We start from the raw sequence: 23068 nt of genomic DNA on the forward strand, positions 1-23068 counted from the left end.
TAACTGAAGGTACAAAGTCTTACATGTTGGCAAAAGCAGTCTGACTTTTAGAACTGATTGGCCACAGCTGATTGGCCTCTAAACTTGGAGATCATGGTTCAAATTGACAGCAACTATCTACAGAAGTATTGACTTATGATTCTACCATTACTGTTTCTGACATAAAAAACTGAAGCAGTCGCATTTAATGACCACCAAAAAGAGTCTGAATTTAAAAACCAAACACAGTTTATACAGCAAACCCCATTATAAAAAGCAACAAGTAGTGATTTGACTTTTGAGTCGTATTACCTACGCAAAGAGTTGAATAAGTGTCTGTTTTTTCAGTAAATTACTGTATTTCTGTCTACAGATCAATTGAAACATACTGTGAACGTTTCAAAGCATTTATTGTAGTTCTGATTACCCTCACAGGCCTTCTTGAAAATGAGGTTTCACTTTTTCCGGGAAAAATAGTCTTAAATAAATAAAGCTAATGGCTATAAACGTTAGTGTCATATGCAGAGCACAAAGACCTATGAATCAATTAAATGGTAAAAGGCTGGGAACATCCATTACTTTAATAAATAAAAAACTGATACTAAATTGTTGTTATTTGCCCTCAGAGTGAAATTAATCGAATGACATCATGCGGCTGATGTCACTCCCAAGCATTAGCCCTGCCTTCCCAGCAATGCAGTGGTCCTGTGCTTGGATAGAAGTGTCATAGCTTTCAAAGATCAATCATGGTGCATTAGGAGCTGTAATTATCCTGCTGTTGTTGAGAAGCAGCCCTGTCACTTTCACTCAGCACAGTGCTGACTGCAGTGAAAACTAAACCATTAGCCTGAAAGAACAGATCATTTACTGTGAAGCAAAACAAATTGAATTCTGCCAACTCTACATTATCAGACCAGAATGACTCTTATAATGTCCACCCTGGGCTGGCAAGATGGAAGATGTTTAGTCAGCCTTTTCATTCAGTATCTAACACTTCTTTTTGTGAAAGCCTGGTACAAGGTGATCGGATACCATGTGCATACAGTGTGCTTTCGTTACATACGAATTTAGGGGGCAGTAGTTCCAAAGAGAAGATCCGGACAGGGCTGCAAAGTTTAGCATATCACTATCATAATCACTTAAGATTTCGCTGAGACTATAGATCTCACAGTCATTATCAATGACAAGGCATTCAAAATGTTTAAACCACAATAGGTTAAATAATAACATATTAAGGAGGTGATGTGCGTATAGGCGCCGTGCAAATAACTGCAGATGCAAAATAAAAATTGCAATGTGCCCTATGTAAGTTTAAGACCAATGCAAATTACATGCACAAATAATGATATGCAATTATGATAACAAGGGTCTCAATGAACGCATCGGTCTATTTAGCGGCTGCACTTGCAGAGTTGGGAGTACAGAGAGCAGCAGTGAAAAAAAAAGAAATGTTTCCTGAGAAGGAGCTGAAAGTCCCTATGGCTGAGGTCACCTAGCATGAAACAGAGTTGTTGGGAAAAGCCTCACCCAACATCAGTTATGCAAGTATCCTTAGGAAATGATATGTATTGGCCTACCCTTTTCCAACATGACATCCAGAGATTTGCCTAGCACTCTGGAAGAGGTGGATTGGGTTATCCCTCCAGACATTCCAACTGTGGTCTGAAAGGAACCAGAGGTTTAGTGCAGAGTTTTTGGACGGTCAGCAATTGCCTAAGTGCAAGGTAAAATCCTTACATCACATTATAATGTTTGCGCCCCCTTATTATCCAGATCCCGCCCAAATCCATGCTCTTTTCTTCATTTGAATGCATTTCAATATAATTTTAATGGACGAATGATGGCAAAGTGCACATTTGACAGCAGGTGCAGAACACCAGATGAACACCATTCTTACATACGCCACATTTTTAGCAGCCGGTAAACTCAGACTTTACGCTGGCTAAACACGATTTAAGGCAGCATTGCGCATATCTTTACATCACCCCCTAAGTAAGTTAATAGGGTTTCGTCTGTTTTTTCTGTTTAGATTTAATAAATATGTTTGTAATTGTTTAGTGGCTCCCTCTACTCAAGTTGAGAGTGTACTTTCTCTTGCACTCTGTGTGTGACAGGCCTGACAGCAAAGAGAAATACTTTAAACTTGTTCTAACTTTTTTTTGGCTGATCTAGACTACTTTACATTATTATCTGGCAGACAGCAACTAAAGAGCTGCTTGTGAACCAAGGGGAAAGCACCGTAACATAGATTTAAATACACAGTATTTGAGTAATTGCCATACAAACCATAATTACTCAAGCAGTAGGGCTGCCTTAACTAGTAACTAAGAACATTCCATTTGAAGGTTCTTACTGAAAAAAAAAAAAAGAAAGATTCTTCCTGGGGTATAAAGGTCAACCTCTTCACAATCCCACCACTTTCTTAGGCCCAAAGCAGGTGGCTTGGTTTGGCAAATTATGATTTTCCTGCATATTGAAACTTCCAAGTGACAGCAGCTCTCCACATACAGCCCTCAATATTGCAGTTGCTATTTTATTTTATTACACCATATACATCTGTTTTTATCACCTCTAACTAGCTGAGGCATAGCAGAAGGATGGTGTTTAAAGATTCATGTCAGAGTAATTGTCCACATTGCTTGCCTTTGTGGTCAGCACGTTTCTACCAAATGATTTTGAAACTTTTTTTATGAGTTGTTTTTTGTTTAGGTCTTGTAATTGTTCTCCTCTTAAAAAGAGTGCCCAAAGTGGTTTTCAGATGAGATGGGAGGCTGCTGTATGTTTCACCCACTGACGTTAAGCAGTTTGGAGTAAAGTGTACTTCTCAGTCAAAGAAGTTCAGCTCCAACCCTTTTTTGCAGATGGTCATCAGGGATAACACATTTTTTGAAGCAGTTGTGGTCACAAGATTTGGTATAAAATAATCTTCATTTAATAGCCACTTTGAAGCAATGGTAGTAACCTGATATCTTAGAACTGTGAAAGTGAAACAACGGTCCCCGAGTGGCTCACCTGGTAAAGGCACAACCGTGTGGTGTGCAGGGTGAGTCCTACAGTCAAGGGAGCGCAGGTTCATGTCATGGCTGAGAAATGAACCTGTTTTCGCCGGGGATTCAGGTGAAATCAGAAACACAGGAAAACGACTGAATTGCTATAACTTATATTGGAGGGATACTGGCTCTTAAATAACAAATCACAGTTGCCTTTTATAGCTGGATAAACCAGAACATCAATGTTGGGAAAATAAGGTTAAATGGAAATTGTTAAATTATGTAAACTTAAGATAAATTGTACTGTGTTTAAAAGTCCAATCTTTTTTGCATTGTGTGATTCCTCATTGCCTGCTTGACAGCCTGTGTCATGCTATCAGGACAGTGAATCATTTTCATGATCAGGAAATATATTTGGCCTTTGTGTACTGTCAAGTTTCAGGCTGGATTGTAGATTGCAGAGACTGAGTTTAACATGGGTTTCATGGTGCTGATGAAAATGTCTCTCCTCAAGACAGACAGGCACAGAGCAAATCAGAAAGGAGTACAATCCTACAACTAAATTTGGAGAGCCAGTTTGGGTAAAATGTTACAGTTTATTAAAAGCATATTTAAAAAAGCAACCCTATGAGCCATCACAGCTCTACCATAAAATACATTAAAATGATTTGGTGGGGGCCGACAGGCACCCGGAGTTCTGTAAAACGGGTCCTTAACAATCCCAGAGAGGTGACATTATTTTAAAAGGCAATGCAAAAGCACCACCTGTCCGTGTAGATTTAAAAAGTCTCCACTCTTGGTAAGAACAGTTTTGCCAAAGGAAACCACAAGGCCGCACAGCGACTGCTGAAAGCCAACGTTGTTGCTGCAGGGGGGCCTCAGCGGAACAGCCCCTTGGCTTTTTTCTTCTTGGGTCTGGTGGAGGGGCGCTCAGGGGGAACGGGGCACGGAGATGCTGCTTCAAGGGTGGGCGGCACGGTCTGTAATCACACAACAAAGACTCACTTAGCAGGTTAAAATATGTGCTGGACATACCCTGTATGCAAAATCCCACTGTAACTTCCTAATAATACACTGGTATAATGATTGCAGCTAAACAGATTGGAATGACTTTTTGGAACACAAAATGTTTTACATGGAATGTATTATTGACTGTACACTAGAGTTTGGTAGATGCCATCTACTGATGCTTTTAATGGATGCATATGGATTGAGACCTCTGAAAGATTAAAAACACTGCCCCCTATGGACCATACCAGAGGTGAACGTGGAGTGCATCATGTGGCAACTTATCAGTCAAAATGTGACCATTGTGACCAATAACTTTTCTGTGCCACGACATTGCTGTTTAGTGATTTTATAGCCACCCTGCACATCACAACTACAGTGTTTTAGCCAAGAATCAATGCAATATAAACACCTACTACATCAATAGATATTTAATATCCAAAACTATTAACCTTCCTATTAGGTTTCGGGTCTATTTGACCCAACTCTAGTTTCCAATTAGCTTAAATGATATTTTCTTTTTCGTTTCTGAATAATATTTTATGACTTTTCCTAAGTAGGGGTCATGAACTTATACACAGAAAACCTTTGAGATGTTTATTTTTTTTGTATACAAATACGATGTTTTGGGCCACAGTGACTTGTGGCATTTATCTATGTAGATTTGTGTGCAGGAATAAAACAAACTTCTTCAATTTGTTATTATTATTATTATTATTATTATTATTATTATTATTATTTATTATTATTATTATTATTATTGTTTTGTATTATTATCTCTGAAAATGGCTGCACCTGTCTGGAGATATTTATAAACAAAAAAAAAAAAAACAAAAACAAAACCTGGGAGCTCCTCATTTTGGAATGTCTTTACCAGTGAAATGCTGTTGTCACACACACAGACATATATATAGTGTGGTGTGTCTGTATATATATATATATATATATATATATATATATATATATATATATATATATATATATATATATATATATATACACACACACACACACACACACGTACACATATATACACATGCATTTCACTGGTAAAGACATTCCAAAATGAGGAGCTCCCAGGCTGGCAGTCAAAGAAGTTTTATCACAGCTCCTGGACTAAAAGAGTAAAACCTTTGCAAATGAAAACAGTTAATCAATTTAAGGCTGTTTAAATTAGTTTGAAATTGCATCGGGTCAACATGACCCAAAACATAACAGATGTGCCTTAATTCTGAACATAATAGGAGGGTTAAGTTTCTTGTTTTAACTGGCTTTATTAATGGCCTCCTTCTCCATATACATTTTTAATGGTCCCTCTCAGCCAATCAGAAAAAAAAACAGAAGAGGGAGGAGCAAGAGATAAGTACCACCCCTTGACTCAAACAGTTCCCAATAGATTTACAAGTTCTTCCATCTGTATACAAGTTTAAGGTAACAACAATAAACATTCAAAAATACTTTACATCTTCCTCCTGTCTGGCCTTGGTTACAGCAAAAGAGATCACTTCCCTTTCCTGTTTTCCTTCTACGACGGCTGGAGAGGGGCAATTCAGTTCCTGGTTGGGAACGACGCTTGCACTCTCCCCTCCTGAAAGAATCGAAGATGGAACATCATAAGGCAGGCCCTGGCTGGAACAATGTACAGGGACTTGAATGAACTGGGTGAGCTAATAGTTGGGTTATTGAGACCTATGCAGCCTTGATTCAATTGTTATAGACACTGTAAAAACAAAATGCACTCACTTACTGTACCAGACCTGTTTGCAAATAGAGCCAGAGACACACTTCACACATCTTCCATGGCCTCCATATTCTCTGGACCGCAATCCAATTGTATTTCTATTATCCAAAATATTTCTGACAAGACAATGTACTGTGAGAGTGTAGTCCTTGGTGGGGGGGCAACGACATAGGACCAAACTTCCCAGAAGGTCACAGGCTGAAAAGCCTTAATTCGTTAATGCTTTTATTAGTAATTATCCACAGCACCTGGCTATCATTGTAAATTAGAGCCAGGTGCAGGGTGTTTAAAGAAAGAAGCGAGTTTGTTCTGGGCTGCTAGTGTGTATAGAAGACCGACTGTGCTGGTGTGTGTACAGCTGAATTATAGAAGAAAGGTAGTGTAACACCTTTTTGTGTTGTGCTGTGTAAAACTGTGTTTGCTTTGTTCTGCAACCAGTAAACAAGCTTACTTGTCTGGTTATTAGAGAAGGTTCCAACCTGTGTTGGTTAGTGCTCAAAAAACAGCTAGGTGTTTGTTCTATTTTGTTTAACTCTTGTTTATTAAAAATAGTTTATTTAAAAACTCTGTTTCTGTGTGTGCTGAGTCTGTTTGAAAGGGGCAATGAACCAGAGTGAGTGCAGCTCTGTTACAGTACTAACATCCCTCAAGGCATCTTCCATCACCTTGTGAAGTCCATGACATGTCATGTCATTGCTTTGACTATGGCAGCTGATGGCATTCTGATAGTAGGTTCAGGTCTTAATAAAGTGGGCAGTTAGTGTACCGGTGTGTGTTTGTGTATATGTATATATATATATATATATATATATATATATATATATATATATATATATATATCAATATATATCTATGTATATTAAATAAAACTTGCAATAAAACTAAACATCTCTAATTTATTAAAATGTGAACCATGATAATTAACCACTATCAGGGGCCCAATATCTGAATGGAATATTGAACCCATATCAGTACAAGACATGTAAGAGGGAACATGCCTTGGGTGGCAATGTTGACCTGGCTGTGCTCAACATCATTACCTGGGTGCTTGCGCTTGCGGTGACACCCGAGCGTTGTTACTGCTGTGTACAGCTCCTGGATCTCTCTGCTGAATCCTCTGCAGGCCTGCACAGCACACACCTCAGGCAGTCTCTGTAAGAGGAGAGACTCGATGAGTTCACTTGTTTTGCAGGTATTGGAAATGTACATGTGGCCTATGCATTCTTGTGGTTACAGCTAACAAACAAATTCAATAAATATCCCCTGTTTTGCACCTAGGTCTCAAAATGGGCAGTTTTGAAAGAAACACATGTTATAGCAATCATGTATCTTCCTTTTTAAACATCTACCTGGTACATTATGTTCAGTTCTGAGACTATTATATATTTGCAGGAAATCAAGGTCATTACACCGCCGCAGTGTCTTCTGGGTCAAAGCGTGTTACAGGCTGAAGGCCATCTGAAAACTGAGGAATAGGCCATTTACAAAAAAGAAAGAAAAACTGTACAGCAGTGAAAATAAATGTTCAGTGTACAGGTATCTGTGAGTGTCACAGGGTCATCTCTTTAATAGTGACAGGCCTCTTGTTGAATATCGGTGTCGTTATACAAGAGAGAACCCTCTGGACAACCTGTGCAGACCCTAGTTTGAGAACCACAGTCTTAAAGGGTACTCTGAATGTACAGTGCCTATAAAAAGTCTACACCCCCTTTCAAAATGTTCACTTTTTGTTCACTTATACCCTGAAATTAAAATGCATTAAAAAAAAAAAAAAAAAAATATATATATATATATATATATATATATATATATATATATATATATATATATATATATATCTTTTTTCATTTATCTACACATCCTACCCCACAACTTTCAAGTGCAAAAAAAACCCTAGAAATTTGTAGAAAATTAATTAAAAAATAAAAACTGAAATAGCTTGGTTGGGTAAGTGTCCACCCCCCCTGTAATAGCAATCCTAAATTAGCTTAGGTATAACCAGTCGCCTTCAAAACACACACCAAGTGGCCTCCACCTGTGGTAAATTGTAGTGATTCACATGATTTCAGGATAAATTCAGCAGTTCCTGTAGGTTCCCTCTGCTAGGTAGTCCATTTCAAAGCAAAAACTCAACCATGAACACTAAGGCGCTTTCAAAAGAACTTCAGGACAAAGTTGTTGAAAGGCACAGATCAGGGGATGGGTATAAAAAAATATCAAAGGCCTTGAATATCCCTTGGAGCATGGTCAAGACGATTATTAAGAAGTGGAAGGTGTATGGCACCACCAAGACCCTGCCTAGATCAGGATGTCCCTCCAAACTGGATGACCGAGCAAGAAGGAGTCTGATAGAGAGGCTACCAAGAGGTCAATGGCAACTTCGCAAGAGCTACAGGCTTTTATGGCCAAGACTGGTCAAAGTGTGCATGTGACAACAATATCCCAAGCACTTCACAAATCTGGCATGTATGGTAGGGTGCCAAGAAGGAAGCCATTTTTGGCCTAAATGCATAGCGTTATGTTTGGCACAAACCCAACACAGCGCATCACCCAAAGAACACCATCCTTACTGTAAAGCATGGTGGTGACAGCATCATATTATAGGGATGTTTCTCATCGGCAGGGATTGGGGCACTTGTCAGGATGGAAGGGAAAATGAATGGAGCAAAGTACAGAGAAGTCCTTGAGGAAAACCTGATGCCCTCTGTAAGAAAGCTGAAACTGGGACTGAAGTTCATCTTTCAGCACGACAACGACCCAAAGCACACAGCCAAAGCTACACTGCACAGTTTTGTAAAGAAGAATGGTCAAATATTGTCAAATCTATGTGTGCAAAGTTGGTAGAGAGCTATCCCAACAGACTCACAGCTGTAATTGCTGCCAAAGGTGCTTCCACCAAGTATTAACTCTGGGGGGTAGTAACTTATCCAATTATGACCTTTCAGTTTTGTATTTTTAATATGTATTTTTTTCCCCTTAACAGTGTGGAGTATGGTGTGTAGACAAGTGGAAAAAAATCCTCATTTAAATGCATGAAACTCTGAGGCACTGACACAACAAAATGTGAAACAAGTTCAAGAGGGTGTAGACTTTCTATAGGCACTGTATCTGCATTGGGACTTTCTGAATATCTACACTCTGTGCAAATACCTATCAATAGCAAGCCTGCTGACTGCCTCCCCATGAGCTTTCACCGAGCCTTTGACCGGTGTTATGCTCTATTGTCATCTTTCTTCAACCTAGTAAACAAACCCAGTAAAAGTAAATATTTTATTAGACCTCAAACAAATTTGCCCTTCCCATTTTAAAGCTATTTTAAAAGCTTTTCAAAGGGTTAAGCCATCTTTATTATTAGGATTTTAATGCTGGCTCTGAGGTGATGGCGTACCAACGTTTGGTAAAGACACACCTTTCTCAGGACTGTGCTTTTGAGAACAAACAGATGTTTAGTTAGGGGTCAGAGAAGAAACTAATACACAAGACAACTCCTGAGATCTTTGTTTAAGCAGCTGGGAAATTAACCATTCCTAATTCCATTAATATTGCATTCTTTACAAACAAGCATCTCAGCACTACAACCATATTCTGATCTGCAGTGCTAATTAAATAAAAAGCTGTCCTAACAGATATCTCTTTATGCCTTCGTTATTGTTGCGAAGAAAAAAATGATTAATCTGGTTGTACAATTCCATTCACTATCCAGGTGTCAAATGTGTTGAAACATGACATCTGGTATTAAGAGAAGTTAAAGAAATCAATGTTTGTAAGCCATGCTTTCAGATATGTTACACTTCCTTGGTAACCTTGAAGGTGAAAGTGTCCGCATTGCTTCAACAGCTTCTTTTCTGTCATTAACCAACCATCTGCTACCTCTATTGACTAACTGACAGTAACATGTTTTGATCCCAAAAACACTACTGAGGTGAAATGACTTAGCAAGTGCACATGTTTTAAAACAAAAATACCTGTTTGCTATTACATGCTTCTTTCAAAATTGCACTTGTGGGACATGTAGCTAATGGAAATGTTAAACAGGTAAGGGTTATGGAATTCTTTGGTTGGCCACAATCACAAAGGCATTGACATTCTCTGCACTCAGGTTTTGAATTCCAGAGATGTGGTGCATGAGGACTAAACACTCCGGCACCACACCTCCTTAACTAAACCATAGGGCTACCAGAAGAGTGTACAGACCTTAAACTGCAGCTTGGCACTAGACAATTGGATCTTGCTTTTACTTTATATAAAAAAAAAAAAAAAGGGGGGGGGGGGGGGGGGTTTAGAATGCAAATGGATTTCAGAGTAGTGTCAGGGTGCTGTAATTATTTTTTTTTTTATTTTTTATTTTTTCACTTTAGAGTGCCCAATTACTTAATGCTTGTTTTACTCCCCAATTTAGACTGCCCCACAGCAGCTCAGGAGAACTGAAGGTCAGTGGGCATCCTCCAGTCCCACGTCCAGACTAATTGCCTCTATATAACCAATTCTATTAGCAGATGTTTGAGATATACCAGCCCCTGCAGAATAAAGACCAGCCCTGCAGTTCTCAGTTGCTCATTGGGCATCTAGCTAATAGGGGCTAATAGGAGAAGTTTCCCTTCCTGACCCATGGGAGCAGCAGAGCCAATGTGACGGTCCCCATGGAATCCCCAGTGAAGACTGACAGCTTTGCACAGCTAGGACGCAAACCTGACTGCGACTGTATGACTGCACACCACACGGCAGCTGAGCCACTCAGGTCCTCTAAAGTGAGCTTTGTTTAACGCTACACTTCTGGTTAGCTCTCATGTGTGCTGTGAAATCAGTTGTTGTATTTATCAGTAACTAATGAAATTAAAATGTAAAGTAAAACATTCATATATTGGACTTAAAGAGTAACTTGGACTGTGTATAAATAATCCCAGTTCTGCATTACTAATGTATCCTTGTTTAGAATCACTTCATATAATTTTCTGTTTCACTCATCCCATCTGTGACATTTTAAAAACACCACTGTGACCTCTACAGATCTCAAACATCCTCTCTAACTAAATACAGCTGGTACACCAGAATACCCATCTGCAACACAATCTGCATAACAAAATAATAATAATTGGGCACTTCTATGTTTCTGTGTTTGAAAAAGTCCCTAGGATGTGATGACTGTAACAGAAATGATAGACAAGTGAATCTAAACAACAAGGAGAACCTGCTGGTGAAGATACCAAGTGGCTCAGTAATGTTGGGCAGAACCGATTTCTAGGAAATAATGTCCTACTTCCGGAGAGCACTGTATGGTTATAGTACTAAGGCTATATCTCCTCCACCCCCTGGAGCCCACATGTGTTCCATCTCAACAGGGCTTTAATCAAATATAAACCTTTGATCTGACCCAGAAGTGAGTTTGCAACGCAGTGACTAACCAACAGCCACACTAAAACTTTATGTTACCGAAGGTGTGATCTACAGCAATCAAAACTGGTAAGTGTACCATAAACATGCACCATATAAATGCCACTTTGAAACATTGAAAACAATTTACCCTTTCAATCCAGGGCGTTAACATCTGAAAGATAAAACAATTAGAAGCAGACTACCGAGTAGACCCTATAAAACAATGAATGCCAATCCTTTGCTTTCGAGAAACAACAAACACGAAAATATGACAAGTCATTATGTACACGTGGATGGGATTGTTGGAAGCAACCTAAAGGAACAACAACTACAAAGTGCTTTTAGAATTTGTAAGGCAGCTCTGGCCAAAAGTTTTGCATCATCCTATAGAATTATCTATTTTTTTTTCATAGACCAACAAAACCCGCTGAATAATGTTATGTTAACATATTGAATTAATATACAGCTTTGTAGTTTTTCAAAACTGACAATTTAAAAATGTGACATTTCAAAATCTAACATGAAATATTGTCCTACTATTATGGCTTCAGGTTGACTTTTGCCATATCATTTTGTAGTTTATTTGATTACATGATGTTAAATAAAAGATCTAAATGATGTTTATATTGGTTTTCAATTTATATATAACAGGTCAAAATATCTTGGTATCCCTGAATAAATAAACGTATTCAAATGTAAGCAACTGACTAGAGCAAAATGTGATCCTGAAATGCAGAACCACCCGGGGATATTGTCCTAAAAACTAATACAAATCATAGGGATGAGAAAGGCGTCAAGATGCTGACCACACATTCTCACACACACACTGTGAAACTCCAGCATGACAGTAACATGCATCCCCTGCTGTAAATTCAAAAATGTCCAGAATGACCACGACACACATCAACAGTATACGTTAAGTCTGATGGCTTAAAATAGACGGACGTACAGACAGACAGACATCTCCATATATCCCCACAATCTGATACTCCCGATAACTTGCTAAAAATATAAATGTATACCAAGTTTCATCACAATATATTTGGGGGTTTCCAGATATATATACAAAAATGTGAATGTGACATACAGACGTACACACATACAGAGACCCAGACTAGTGCGCTGTATATCCTCAGAATGTAAAGGCATCTTTGGCCTCAGCACTGATAAATATAACTGGCATGTTAGTGTACTAGTGGTTGACAAACAAACAATCCTGAACTGGGCACCTTTCCTAACCACCTGTCCAGTAAATATTAGTTCTGGTTGCAGTGTTAAATAAATTCCATACAAAGACAACCCTTTGCCATTGATAGTGAGTTTTCCTGCTTAGAAACTGTAACCTGTTATGCAGATGGACAATTTGGGGTGGGGTGGGGGGGCTTGCTGCATTTATAACAGGCAGTGTTGTGAGATACACCACCATTACTGATTCTGTTCCCTGGTCGTGAGATGAGATGAAGTGAAAAGCGCTAAAACCATGAATGCAGATGGTGATTAAGACGGTTGTGGTTTGCACACAGCCCTGTTACACATTCCAGCAGGGTTTAGAATGTAGGGTTCAAGGACGGCATCTTATTTTTATTCTTGCACCAGGGAACAAAAGGGCAGTCTTGGTTTCTGGCTCTTGTGCAAACTATGTGTGACGTACATACGGACGGATGTACAGACAGACACACACCTCCAAATAGCCACAGAATGCAAAACTTGCAATCACCATTCATCACTTCTAATTTTCTGTTTTTTCAACATCATGAAACCTCAAATTCATAATATTTCAAAAGAAAAGAAAATTATACGCTTAACAAACAACCAGTCGGAAAGCGATGCTACTAGAGAGCAAGTCTCCCGGAGAGCGAGTCTCCCAGAGAGCAAGGCTACCAGAGAGCAAGGCTCCCAGCACAGAACAGCAGCAAACACACCCAGGAAGCAGTACAGTTACACAAACTAAATAGGAACAATTATTTAGTAAAAATACAACATGCCCTATTACTACATTACTTTCAGTATGTTATTTGGTTGCTGAGCCTATTTTCTGCCACAAGTGTAATCTGTCCCAATACCTTGCTTGTTTACTGGTTCGACTTGTTTATTTACCGTATTTACTTAAATTGTATGGTGGTGGAAGGGCAAGCAGGTAGGGGTGGGGGGTGGGGATTTAGTTTAAGAATAGAACTGGATGACATACGTTCTTAAGTTTAGGACACCAAAATAGCTCACCAAATATTTATCATCTCATGAAAAAAGTCCCAGTGCTTCGGAAGGAATAACATTGTGTCTAAATATACTGACCATATTTTTGTATTTGTTGATTTAAAATAAAAAATAAAGCTTGGTGTCCTACCTCTCCCAGATAGAAACCCAAAATGTGGAAAGAGGTTTAAAAACCTACACTTTAAAATCTTCTCAAAGAGATCATTGATCACCCAGGTAAGGACACTCCATGCTAGAGGTCTTCAAAACACAGGGATCCAAGGTGATCTCTGGTAAACGGCACACTTTCAAAAATTTGAAGCACTACTAACCTATTTGTCTGATGAAGGAGCTGTTGAGTCAAAATTTAATTTTGCAATAGGAACATGTAAGAAAAGGTGATGATAAATTCCTGTGTAGCAACCAACACTTTTGTCAATGGCCAAGAATCATTCATTTGCTCAATCATACTGCCTACTTACAGTCCACCGGGAGAACAAGAGAGGCTATAATAAACCCGGTATATTGAAAGTACAGTAGACCTACTGTAGATCAAAATCAAAGCTAACATACCCATTTCTGGGTGACCTGGGGTACAGGGAAAGTAATTGCACCTTGGGTGTGTGCTTGTCTTTCATTAGGAATTCTTAGGACAAACTTTAATGTGGTCGGTTGTCTCTCTTGGCTGCCATGGGCGTTTTAATGAAATGTATTTAATGCTAATGAAATAGGAGCAATGGCACTGGCTATGATGAGACATGAGCGCTTCCTCCTCACAGCTCCCCACCATTCAACCTCTCAAGCAGAAACTCAAGTGTGCCTAACTGTTTGGTGAATCTGTGGTGTGGACTAATGTTAAAGCTTTACCTAATATCATATAATAATATTACATTTTCTACTTGCTTAATGTCATAATAAGTGCGTTCTCCTTCATTCGCTGTTATTGTTCCTGCTCAGATCAATATTTACTATGCTTACTAATTACAGTGCTTTCTGTTTTCCTATTCAAATGTTGAATGAAATGTATCCCCGATTACCCAATTTGAAAGGCCTAAACAGGATCATCAATGCAACCCCTTGGCTATCAGGAAGAGTGAAAGTCGATGGCCACCCTGCGTTCCTGTGATTAAACCAATTGCCTCTTTTTACCCTCCTAACTGGTTAACCATGATGTTAACCAAGCTGCAAGCCTGGGAAGACTCGAGTGACAGTGACCCGGACTCAGACTCGAATGACAGTGACCCGGACTCAGACTCGAATGATAGTGACCCGGACTCGGACAGGAATGATAGTGACTCAGACTCGAATGATAGTGACCCGGACTCAGACTCGAATGACAGTGACCCGGACTCAGACTCGAATGACAGTGACCCGGACTCAGACTCGAATGACAGTGACCCGGACTCAGACTCGAATGACAGTGACCCGGACTCAGACTCGAATGACAGTGACCCGGACTCAGACTCGAATGACAGTGACCCGGACTCAGACTCGAATGACAGTGACCCGGACTCAGACTCGAATGACAGTGACCCGGACTCAGACTCGAATGACAGTGACTCAGACTCGAATGATAGTGACTCAGACTCGAATGATAGTGACTCAGACTCGAATGATAGTGACTTGGACTCGAATGATAGTGACCCGGACTCGGACAGGAATGATAGTGACTCAGACTCGAATGATAGTGAACCGGATTCGAATGATAGTGACTTGGACCCTGATGACTCAGACCCTACATCCCAAATGTCATCAACAGTACAGTCCATGACACTGTTTAAGCCCATACTTCACACAAATAAAATCAAACAGAGCAGGTACACACAGCAATATGCAACACTGCAGAATATAAGTGAAATGAATCAAAATAACAGGGACATCATAACAAGTAGTAACCCAAGCTAGAGAGACTACCTGTAACCTTGATGTGCACCCATAAAGAGTTCCACAGTATTAATGACTCACACATCAAGAACTGTTCCGTGTTTCATCAGGGGATGATAAAGTCCAATGTGGCATTGAAGACCAGATAGAGGTTATTTACTTTAATTTCTGAACTAGAAGTCAAGATCCTATGAGATCAGCTGAAGACATACATAAGGAAGCAGGATCAGCTTTTAGAATAAGGAGCTGAACTAAAAGGTCTGTCAAACTTAATAGGTTTAAAAAAGAAGCACTTTTTAAACACCAGGCTCCTACACACACACACACACACACACACACACACACACACACACACACACACACACACACACACACAGGCAGTGCATTTTACAGCACAAATTCCTTTATGGTAAATTAGAAATTCCAGTCAAGCAGTAGATTGTATAAACTAACAAACACAAACTAATCCAGGAAACGTATCAACAAATGGAATACTTACAGTTAAAAGAACAAGAATAACATGCTCTAATTACCATAAACTATGAGAACAATGACACTTTGAAGTACAGCTACATAACACTTAATTCCCATGTGTTGCTACAACTGTTTACGTAAAGTGTGTGTATTGTTTTATTTTTTTACATTTTGACCACTACTTTATACTTTTAAATTGCATTCTCTGCCTCAAGATGGCTTCACATGTACCCGCATGGATCTCTCAGAATGACATTTCCCATCATCCTTCTGCTCACTGGTAAATCCATCTCAGTTACATAAGTGAGAAGGAGGATGTTGGAAAATGTCGTACTGAGAGGTCATGTGGGTACATGTGAAGTCATCTTGAGGGAATGCAATTTAAAAGTTTTTAAAAAGTGATCAAAATGTAAAGAAAAAAATTAAAACACACACACCTTACATAAACAGTTGTAGCAACACATGGGAACATGTAACACAATAAAATAAAAAGGCCCTTGTGTACCTTTTAAGCCCTGCAACTTTACTGCATACAACAATTGCAGATATAAATGAAAAATGGTGATTTATTACTTATGTTTGTATTTGAATTAAAAGACAATACAATTTAAATTAAATCAAAATGTAAAGCATAGAACATTTAAAAAAAGTATTGCCCAAAGGTTTAAATTAATAAATATAAAACAAGGTTTATTTGAAATAAATTCAAGAATGAAACTAAGGTACAAGCTCAAAAACAGGAATTATTTTTGTTTGTGATATACTAGGGGCTATGGCACCAACTACTGTCTGACACAATCGAAATATTCCTCCAGCCATGTTGAATCAGTGCCTTGCTAGCGGACCATACTGGTCCAGCAGCCCATTGATAGGAGCTCTGGAACCCCAGCGTTCTCTCCAGCAATCTGCTATAGCTGGGTAGCACATCATCGTAGCTGGGACCTTCCCACTGTCAGTGGGTTCAACAAAATTATTTCATGAATCTTACTTGTTGTGCACTTCCATTCATTATGCATGTATTATACATAAATGTCCAATTTTGAAAGATGTTATAACAAATATGTATTTTTATTTGAAAACATGACATTTACTATTATACTTGGTTTAAAAAAAAAAAAAAAAAAAAAAAAAGAACACTTGTTTGCAAGCCATGCTTTTCAGTTAGTGTTACACTTCCTTTGTCATTTCACCTGGGGGAAGAAAAATGTCCCCACCCCTTCACTGGTTTCTTTCCTGTCCATAACCAATCGGCTGATTCCCCTATTGATTGACATGCTTTAAGCCAGTAACATACTATGACCCAGAAGACACAAAGGTGAGGCAATATGAACAAGTGCAAGTGTAACAAATGTCTTGCGAAAAAGACTTAGAAACTGAGAACTTTTTAAAACTAGATATCATGTTTTAAAACGAAAAAATGAAAATACATGAGTGATATTTCTTTCCAAACTGCCCATTTGAGAGCTACGTGGCTAACAGAAGTGCAACACTGATGACGGTTATGGAATTATTTTGTCAGGAAGTCCTGACCATTCAAATATTGGTAATATTCTGAACCCTAGGTCTAGTTTAAGTTTTTAACTGCTTATATGCTTATATAAATCCAAAGTCACAGCATCAAATACATTTGTATTTTGTGCCCAGTTTTCTCAGTTTGCTTTCTATACTAGGCTCAACATTTCCATAATCAGGATTACTGCATTCACATCCCTTTTAAGTACCCCCCCCCCCCATACTAATCTGTCATTTTTTTGTTTAACATGCATAAATAAATACCTGCATTGGTTTAAAAATCAATTAATTATGTTGTACTGAGTGAGTGTGAGTGATTGATATGTAGTGTTAATTGATAACATTGTTTTAAACATTTAAACATTTGTAAGCATGTTGGATGACACAGCAGGACGCTCAGACCAGTAACTTCACTGGGGCTCAGATTTGTGCTGTACCTTCTGTGAAGACGTGCCTTCCTTCAAAGTGCAATAAACTTTGCAGGATGGGAATTTTGCAGCCTTTCTTAATCACCATATCACAGCAATTAACAAAGTCAGTTCGTAGGCAAAACTTTGTTTAACTACAGGTCTCATTCCACAGAACTTCTTGAGTGCATAGTAAACGATGTACAAAGGTTTTTATACCTTTTTTTCTGTACCTATAATAAACAGGGACCATTGGGAACATTCCTCTTGACTGAAGTTTTTTCTTGGGTGCTTTCCAAACACATAACCTTGATAAACAAATTACAATGAAACAGTCTTGCTAAGCAGATGCGGAGCCCGATCAAAGGAAGGTAATTCTCCCAAATCAGCGGTTTCATTTATGCATAAACATACTTTCTTTTGCATTAGTTATATAAACCGAACGCTGCATTTACTCCAATGTAATAAACCAGTTGTGTAATAAAACTAGCTAGAAGGTAAATTGCGTATTTTTTACTTAGCCCTGTAACATTGGCCCCTATTCACAAAACACAGCGCGCGCATCACACCACCCCTTTCCAGTCACTCAGCGAGACTCACGAAAGCCACTTCCATTGAATTCCACTTTGCATCCTCTGAGCGACATTTTAGTTTTATTTACTCGTGTTGCTATTAAAGGTTTTTTTTTTTCCTGTCTTATTTTGAAAGTGATGTAAAACATGACTCTCTCCACTCTAGCTAGTAAAAAGAGAAAAATTGATGGTGAAAATTGTAGAATCAACAATGTGTGGATGGACCTATAAATACTTATTTAGTTTACATAACTTAACTTAACTTATAACTAACGCAAAGCCAATGTGTTTATTGTGCAATTAATGTGTCAGTAGTTAAGGATTACAATGTGAAAAGACATTTTGAAACCAAACATGGCGCTTCTGGAAATATGTACCCAGAAGGCTCAGCAGTTAGAAGCTCAAAAGTAGAGGCACTGATCTCTTCCTGCCCATGTGCTTGCGCAGCTCTTGTGAGATCTTGCACGCATCGGTTGTTTTTTGAGATTCATTAAAAAGTATACCATAGAAAGGAGATTGACAGCTTGGTCAGAAACATCAAATGTCATTATTTGGGAAATTAACCACCCTGTGGAAATATGATTCCATCGATTTCCAATTCCCTTTCTGTGGGACTAATCTGTTTGTTTTTGACTTATTCAAGTTTTCATTGTTGTCAGAGAAGGAATGGAAACAGACACAGGTTTATTTATTTTAAGTGGCACAATCACATAGTGTGATGAAAGTATTATATATACATTTTTACTCTTTTTCAGTCACATCATTACCTTAACCGCACTGAACGGTTCTCGCTCTCAGACACTATGTTATAGTATAACAGTTATACTATTAATATGCCACATACTTTTGATACTCTGTTAAATGTTCACACTGTTCTATTATTAAAGTACTATTCATATGGTAACATGTGTAAGTCTTGTTCAATATACTAATATTGTTATATAATACTTATTATATTGCTTAAAAATGTGCCAAAAGTAAAATACTTCTGGCTCGTCTACTCCTAACTTTTGTCCAAACTGGCCCCCTTAAAAAACTAGTTGAAGAGCCCCTTGTTAGGTTAAACTAGTTGAAGAGCCCCGTGTTAGGTTAAACTAGTTGAAGAGCCCCGTGTTAGGTTAAACTAGTTGAAGAGCCCCGTGTTAGGTTAAACTAGTTGAAGAACCCCGTGTTAGGTTAAACTAGTTGAAGAGCCCCGTGTTAGGTTAAACTAGTTGAAGAGCCCCGTGTTAGGTTAAACTAGTTGAAGAGCCCCGTGTTAGGTTAAACCAGTTGAAGAGCCCCGTGTTAGGTTAAACTAGTTGAAGAGCCCCGTGTTAGGTTAAACTAGTTGAAGAGCCCCGTGTTAGGTTAAACTAGTTGAAGAACCCTGTCTTATGTTAAACGGTGATTTAATTTAAAAACTAAAAACAGTCCTTAACTAAAGATCGAGTATAACCGTTTTGTGAACAGGGACCATTATTTTTGTTCATTCTTTTTATTAATAAAATGTGAAAATTGCAGCGTTTGATTTGTTTGGCCATGTAGTTTGAAGTCCTTTGGCACATGAAACTGCCCAGGACTGTGGAGGTGCTTGCTTACAGAAGCAGGTGTGTTTCAGACCTACTCATTCCAGTCCTCTAACTGTGTCGTATCGGCCCACTTAACACCTCCTAGATAAGGCACTGCAGATGCACTTACGAAGTGTCCCGGTGCAAGCGAGTTCCAGAATGGAAACAGTTACTTCAGCAGGGCAAAGTGCAGCTGATAGCACAAACACATCTCACACATATGAATCAGCAAAACTGGAAATAATGTAACCTACAGCACCTTAGCAAATAAGATATTTCCTTCAGCACCTTACTTGAATAAAGGTTTTGCATTCATTCATTTTTACTAGGGCAGTGAGAATCTGTTTCATTTCCTAAACCTTTCACATGTAAGATTAAACTTTAACACAGGGGTGCGCAACCAAGGGTGCTGGAACTAGGGGTGCTGTAGCACCCCCTGGCTTCCACCATATACAGGGGTTACAGTTTTGTTCAATGGCTTTCAGCACTCCCACTTTAAAAATTGTTCCAGTGCCACTGTGCGCAACCTGTAGCAGCAGGAACCCCCATTCATTTTTTTGTTGTTGATAATATTTATTCAGTTTCTCTGTCATTGTTCTTGGCTGAACAATTGGAAGCATTACATTGCCGTTTATGGAAATGGGATTTTTCAGGGCAAATGAGCGCTGAGCGGTGGGACAGAAATGCACCTTTGAGTGTAGGGAAATTAAATTCAAGTCACTATAAGAATTATTATGTGGCATGTTTAAAGCTTTAAGAACCTAACAACTATTTTGCATATGTTGTAGTTTAAAGCTATTCACCAAGATTAATGCAATTTATATTTAGTAAATCTGCAACATCATCTATTTGTTTGCTTCCATGTCTCATAACATTGGACCTAGCGATGGGCGTGCCTATCTCTTCTCAACTGAAGAACTGCTGCTGGACTTGCTATGGCATACGCCTTGACCCCCATCTGCAAATGTGGGGTTTTATAAGCAAAACAGATAGACAGAACGACAGACATATGACAGATATAACGTACAGTGGCAGTCAAATTCACAGATGCCTAAAAATGTTTAAAAAAAAAAAAAAGCAGAATATATTTATATTGTGTGGCATTTCTAAATGCTTTAGAAGTGGTAAATCTAGCAAGAAATCTCTTTTTCCCCTCAACAGAAGACCATTTCTTTTTGTGAAACTAAAAAAAAAAATGTCTTTCTCGTCTGTGTTATGCCGAACGGGCGGTTTAAACTGAAACCAGTCCTTTTAGAGGCTCATTGATGTAGCACAGTTATTAATTTGGCCTTCTCAAATAAAAGGACACCGAGGGCTACGAGAGATGGGTGCCTTTCAAAAGATGCCAACCAGGCCCTTTCATTTCTCTCCAGTGGGCCTGACATCACATGGGCACCAGACACCAGGGGCACCACGGAAAGGCGACAGCAGCATTCCTAACCAGAGCTTTAAACAACAAAGCTGCTTACTAAAAAAGATTCTTATCCATCATATAATCACACGTTCATAGCTAGTAAACAAGTCTATAATAATGGCTAGTTTGTGTCTCAAACTTCCACCCCAACTCTTCCAGGTGCAATTTAAATTTAAAGACGCCATATAGTATTAAAACATATTTTGTATTTGTTTAAGGTGGTTGCTACCTAACAGCTTTTAGAAGTGTCTCTATAAAATCAGGACACTCAAAACACAGGTCCTTTGTGTTCAGTTTAGTTTTGCTTCCCTGAGACAAACCAAGAAATCTTACATGGTTTTCATAACCCTTGTTGCTTTTAGATATTATAGAAGTTCACAGAGTGACCAGAAAGCTTCAGGGATGGAGGAAACGTGTGCATGCAGTCCAAACTACCTCAGGCAGGGATCCCCCAAGTGGTGTGCAGAGCGAGTCATGCAGTCGGGAGTGCAGGTCTGCATCCTGGCTGAGTGAAGCTACCAGTGGTCATCGCTTGGCATTCCACAGGGAGCTTTGCATTGACTCTGGTGCGTTACTTGTCATACTAAGCCTAAACAACATAGACTCTTGATAGCCCGATTAACTACTACGCATAGGTAACTAAGCAGACAGCAAAATGTGGAGTGGCACAAACAGCTACTCAATGGGAGTCTCTGCTCTAACCTTGTACAAATGTTGAGTTAGCCCCTCACTGAGCTGATACACAGCTCTCTGTACTACGGAAATGTGCAGTGGAAAAGATTTTGAGAACAATAGGTCAGCGAGTTCAGTGGGTTGGCTTCAGCGACAGGGTTCAATTAGACACCTTGCTATACAATAAGAATGAATATATAGACCAAATAAATTTGTTGAAAGGAAAAATGTGTTAAAATCGGAATAAGTCTATTGACTTTTCATTCCCTTTAGTCACTTATAACTGATCTGTCCCCAAGAGTTTTTACATTCATCAATCCCACTCCAGAAAGAATGCTACAGTACATTCATTAGGTGCCCCAACTTGACAACTTGAATTCCTTGCACTTTACAAAATAGTCGCCTCCCAGAGAATGAATTACATTTTGAAAATCTTTTTGCTTTCAATACATATTGAGCAGCAGCAAAGTGGTTAAGAGCTCTCAGTTAAAAACAAGCCCCCAAAGTGACACAGGCCCAGCGGCTTTAACAAGCAACTCAGTCTGCACAGCCCAGGGAAAAGCTAACAGCAGGCTGGGCATCCTGATGGAAAGTCTTTGAAAAGAAAACACAAAGTTACCTAAGAACTTTCGAAAATAAATCGGGGCTGCTGAATAGTTTGTTTCCCCATGTCCGTCACTTGGCCACTAAGAAAACATCAGATTTAAATGCATGTAATTAGGTGTACATGAATAACACCGGGCTGGTCACAAGCTCTCTCCCCTGATGATGGGTAAAAGCCAGCTAATGCAAAGGGAATCTTTCTAATACACATTTCTAGAAAAACTATTTAGAAATGATTACCTGAAATTGATTTGGTCCTGGATAAAGTTTCAAATTATAACGTTTGTTGCAAGCAAAAATATTTCAAAACTTTTATTTGATTGCTGATCAACTGATTTCACAGTATACAGCACTGGCCAAAAGTTTTGCATCCTCCTATACAATTAACTAATTTCGCTTCATGAAGTCAAACAAAACCTGCTGAATAATGTTATGTTAACATATGGTTTTGTAGTTTTCCATATACATCAAGAAAAATTGACACAAACTGAAAAATGAAATACTGTACTACTAACATGGCTTCTGGTATAGACGTTTGCAAAATAGTTTTATAGTTTCTTTGATAACATAATGTTGAATAAAATATCTAAATTATGCTGTTATGTTTTTTTTTCAAAATGATGTCTCAATCCTAAAATTCTAGGTGATACCAAACTTTTGGCCATAGCTGTACATGAGCTTACCAGTATTGTCAGT

General features: G+C 38.7%; 1 protein-coding gene across 3 annotated transcripts in view; it reads right to left on the bottom strand.

The window, feature by feature from the left end:
- Positions 1-2888: 2888 nt before the first annotated feature.
- Positions 2889-23068, bottom strand: part of nhej1 (nonhomologous end-joining factor 1) — a 99336-nt gene continuing 79156 nt past the window's right edge. For all 3 annotated transcript variants that reach the window (XM_041263939.1, XM_041263938.1, XM_041263940.1), the window contains exons 6-8: positions 6759-6870; positions 5441-5565; positions 2889-3949 (exon numbers count right to left, since the gene is read on the bottom strand). In XM_041263939.1, coding sequence (XP_041119873.1) covers positions 3848-3949; positions 5441-5565; positions 6759-6870 — 339 coding nt within the window. In that variant the 3' untranslated portion in view covers positions 2889-3847. The remainder of the gene's footprint in view (positions 3950-5440; positions 5566-6758; positions 6871-23068) is intronic.

Source organism: Polyodon spathula, chromosome 11 (genome assembly GCF_017654505.1).
Source record: "Polyodon spathula isolate WHYD16114869_AA chromosome 11, ASM1765450v1, whole genome shotgun sequence".
NCBI classification, from domain to species: Eukaryota; Metazoa; Chordata; class Actinopteri; order Acipenseriformes; family Polyodontidae; genus Polyodon; species Polyodon spathula.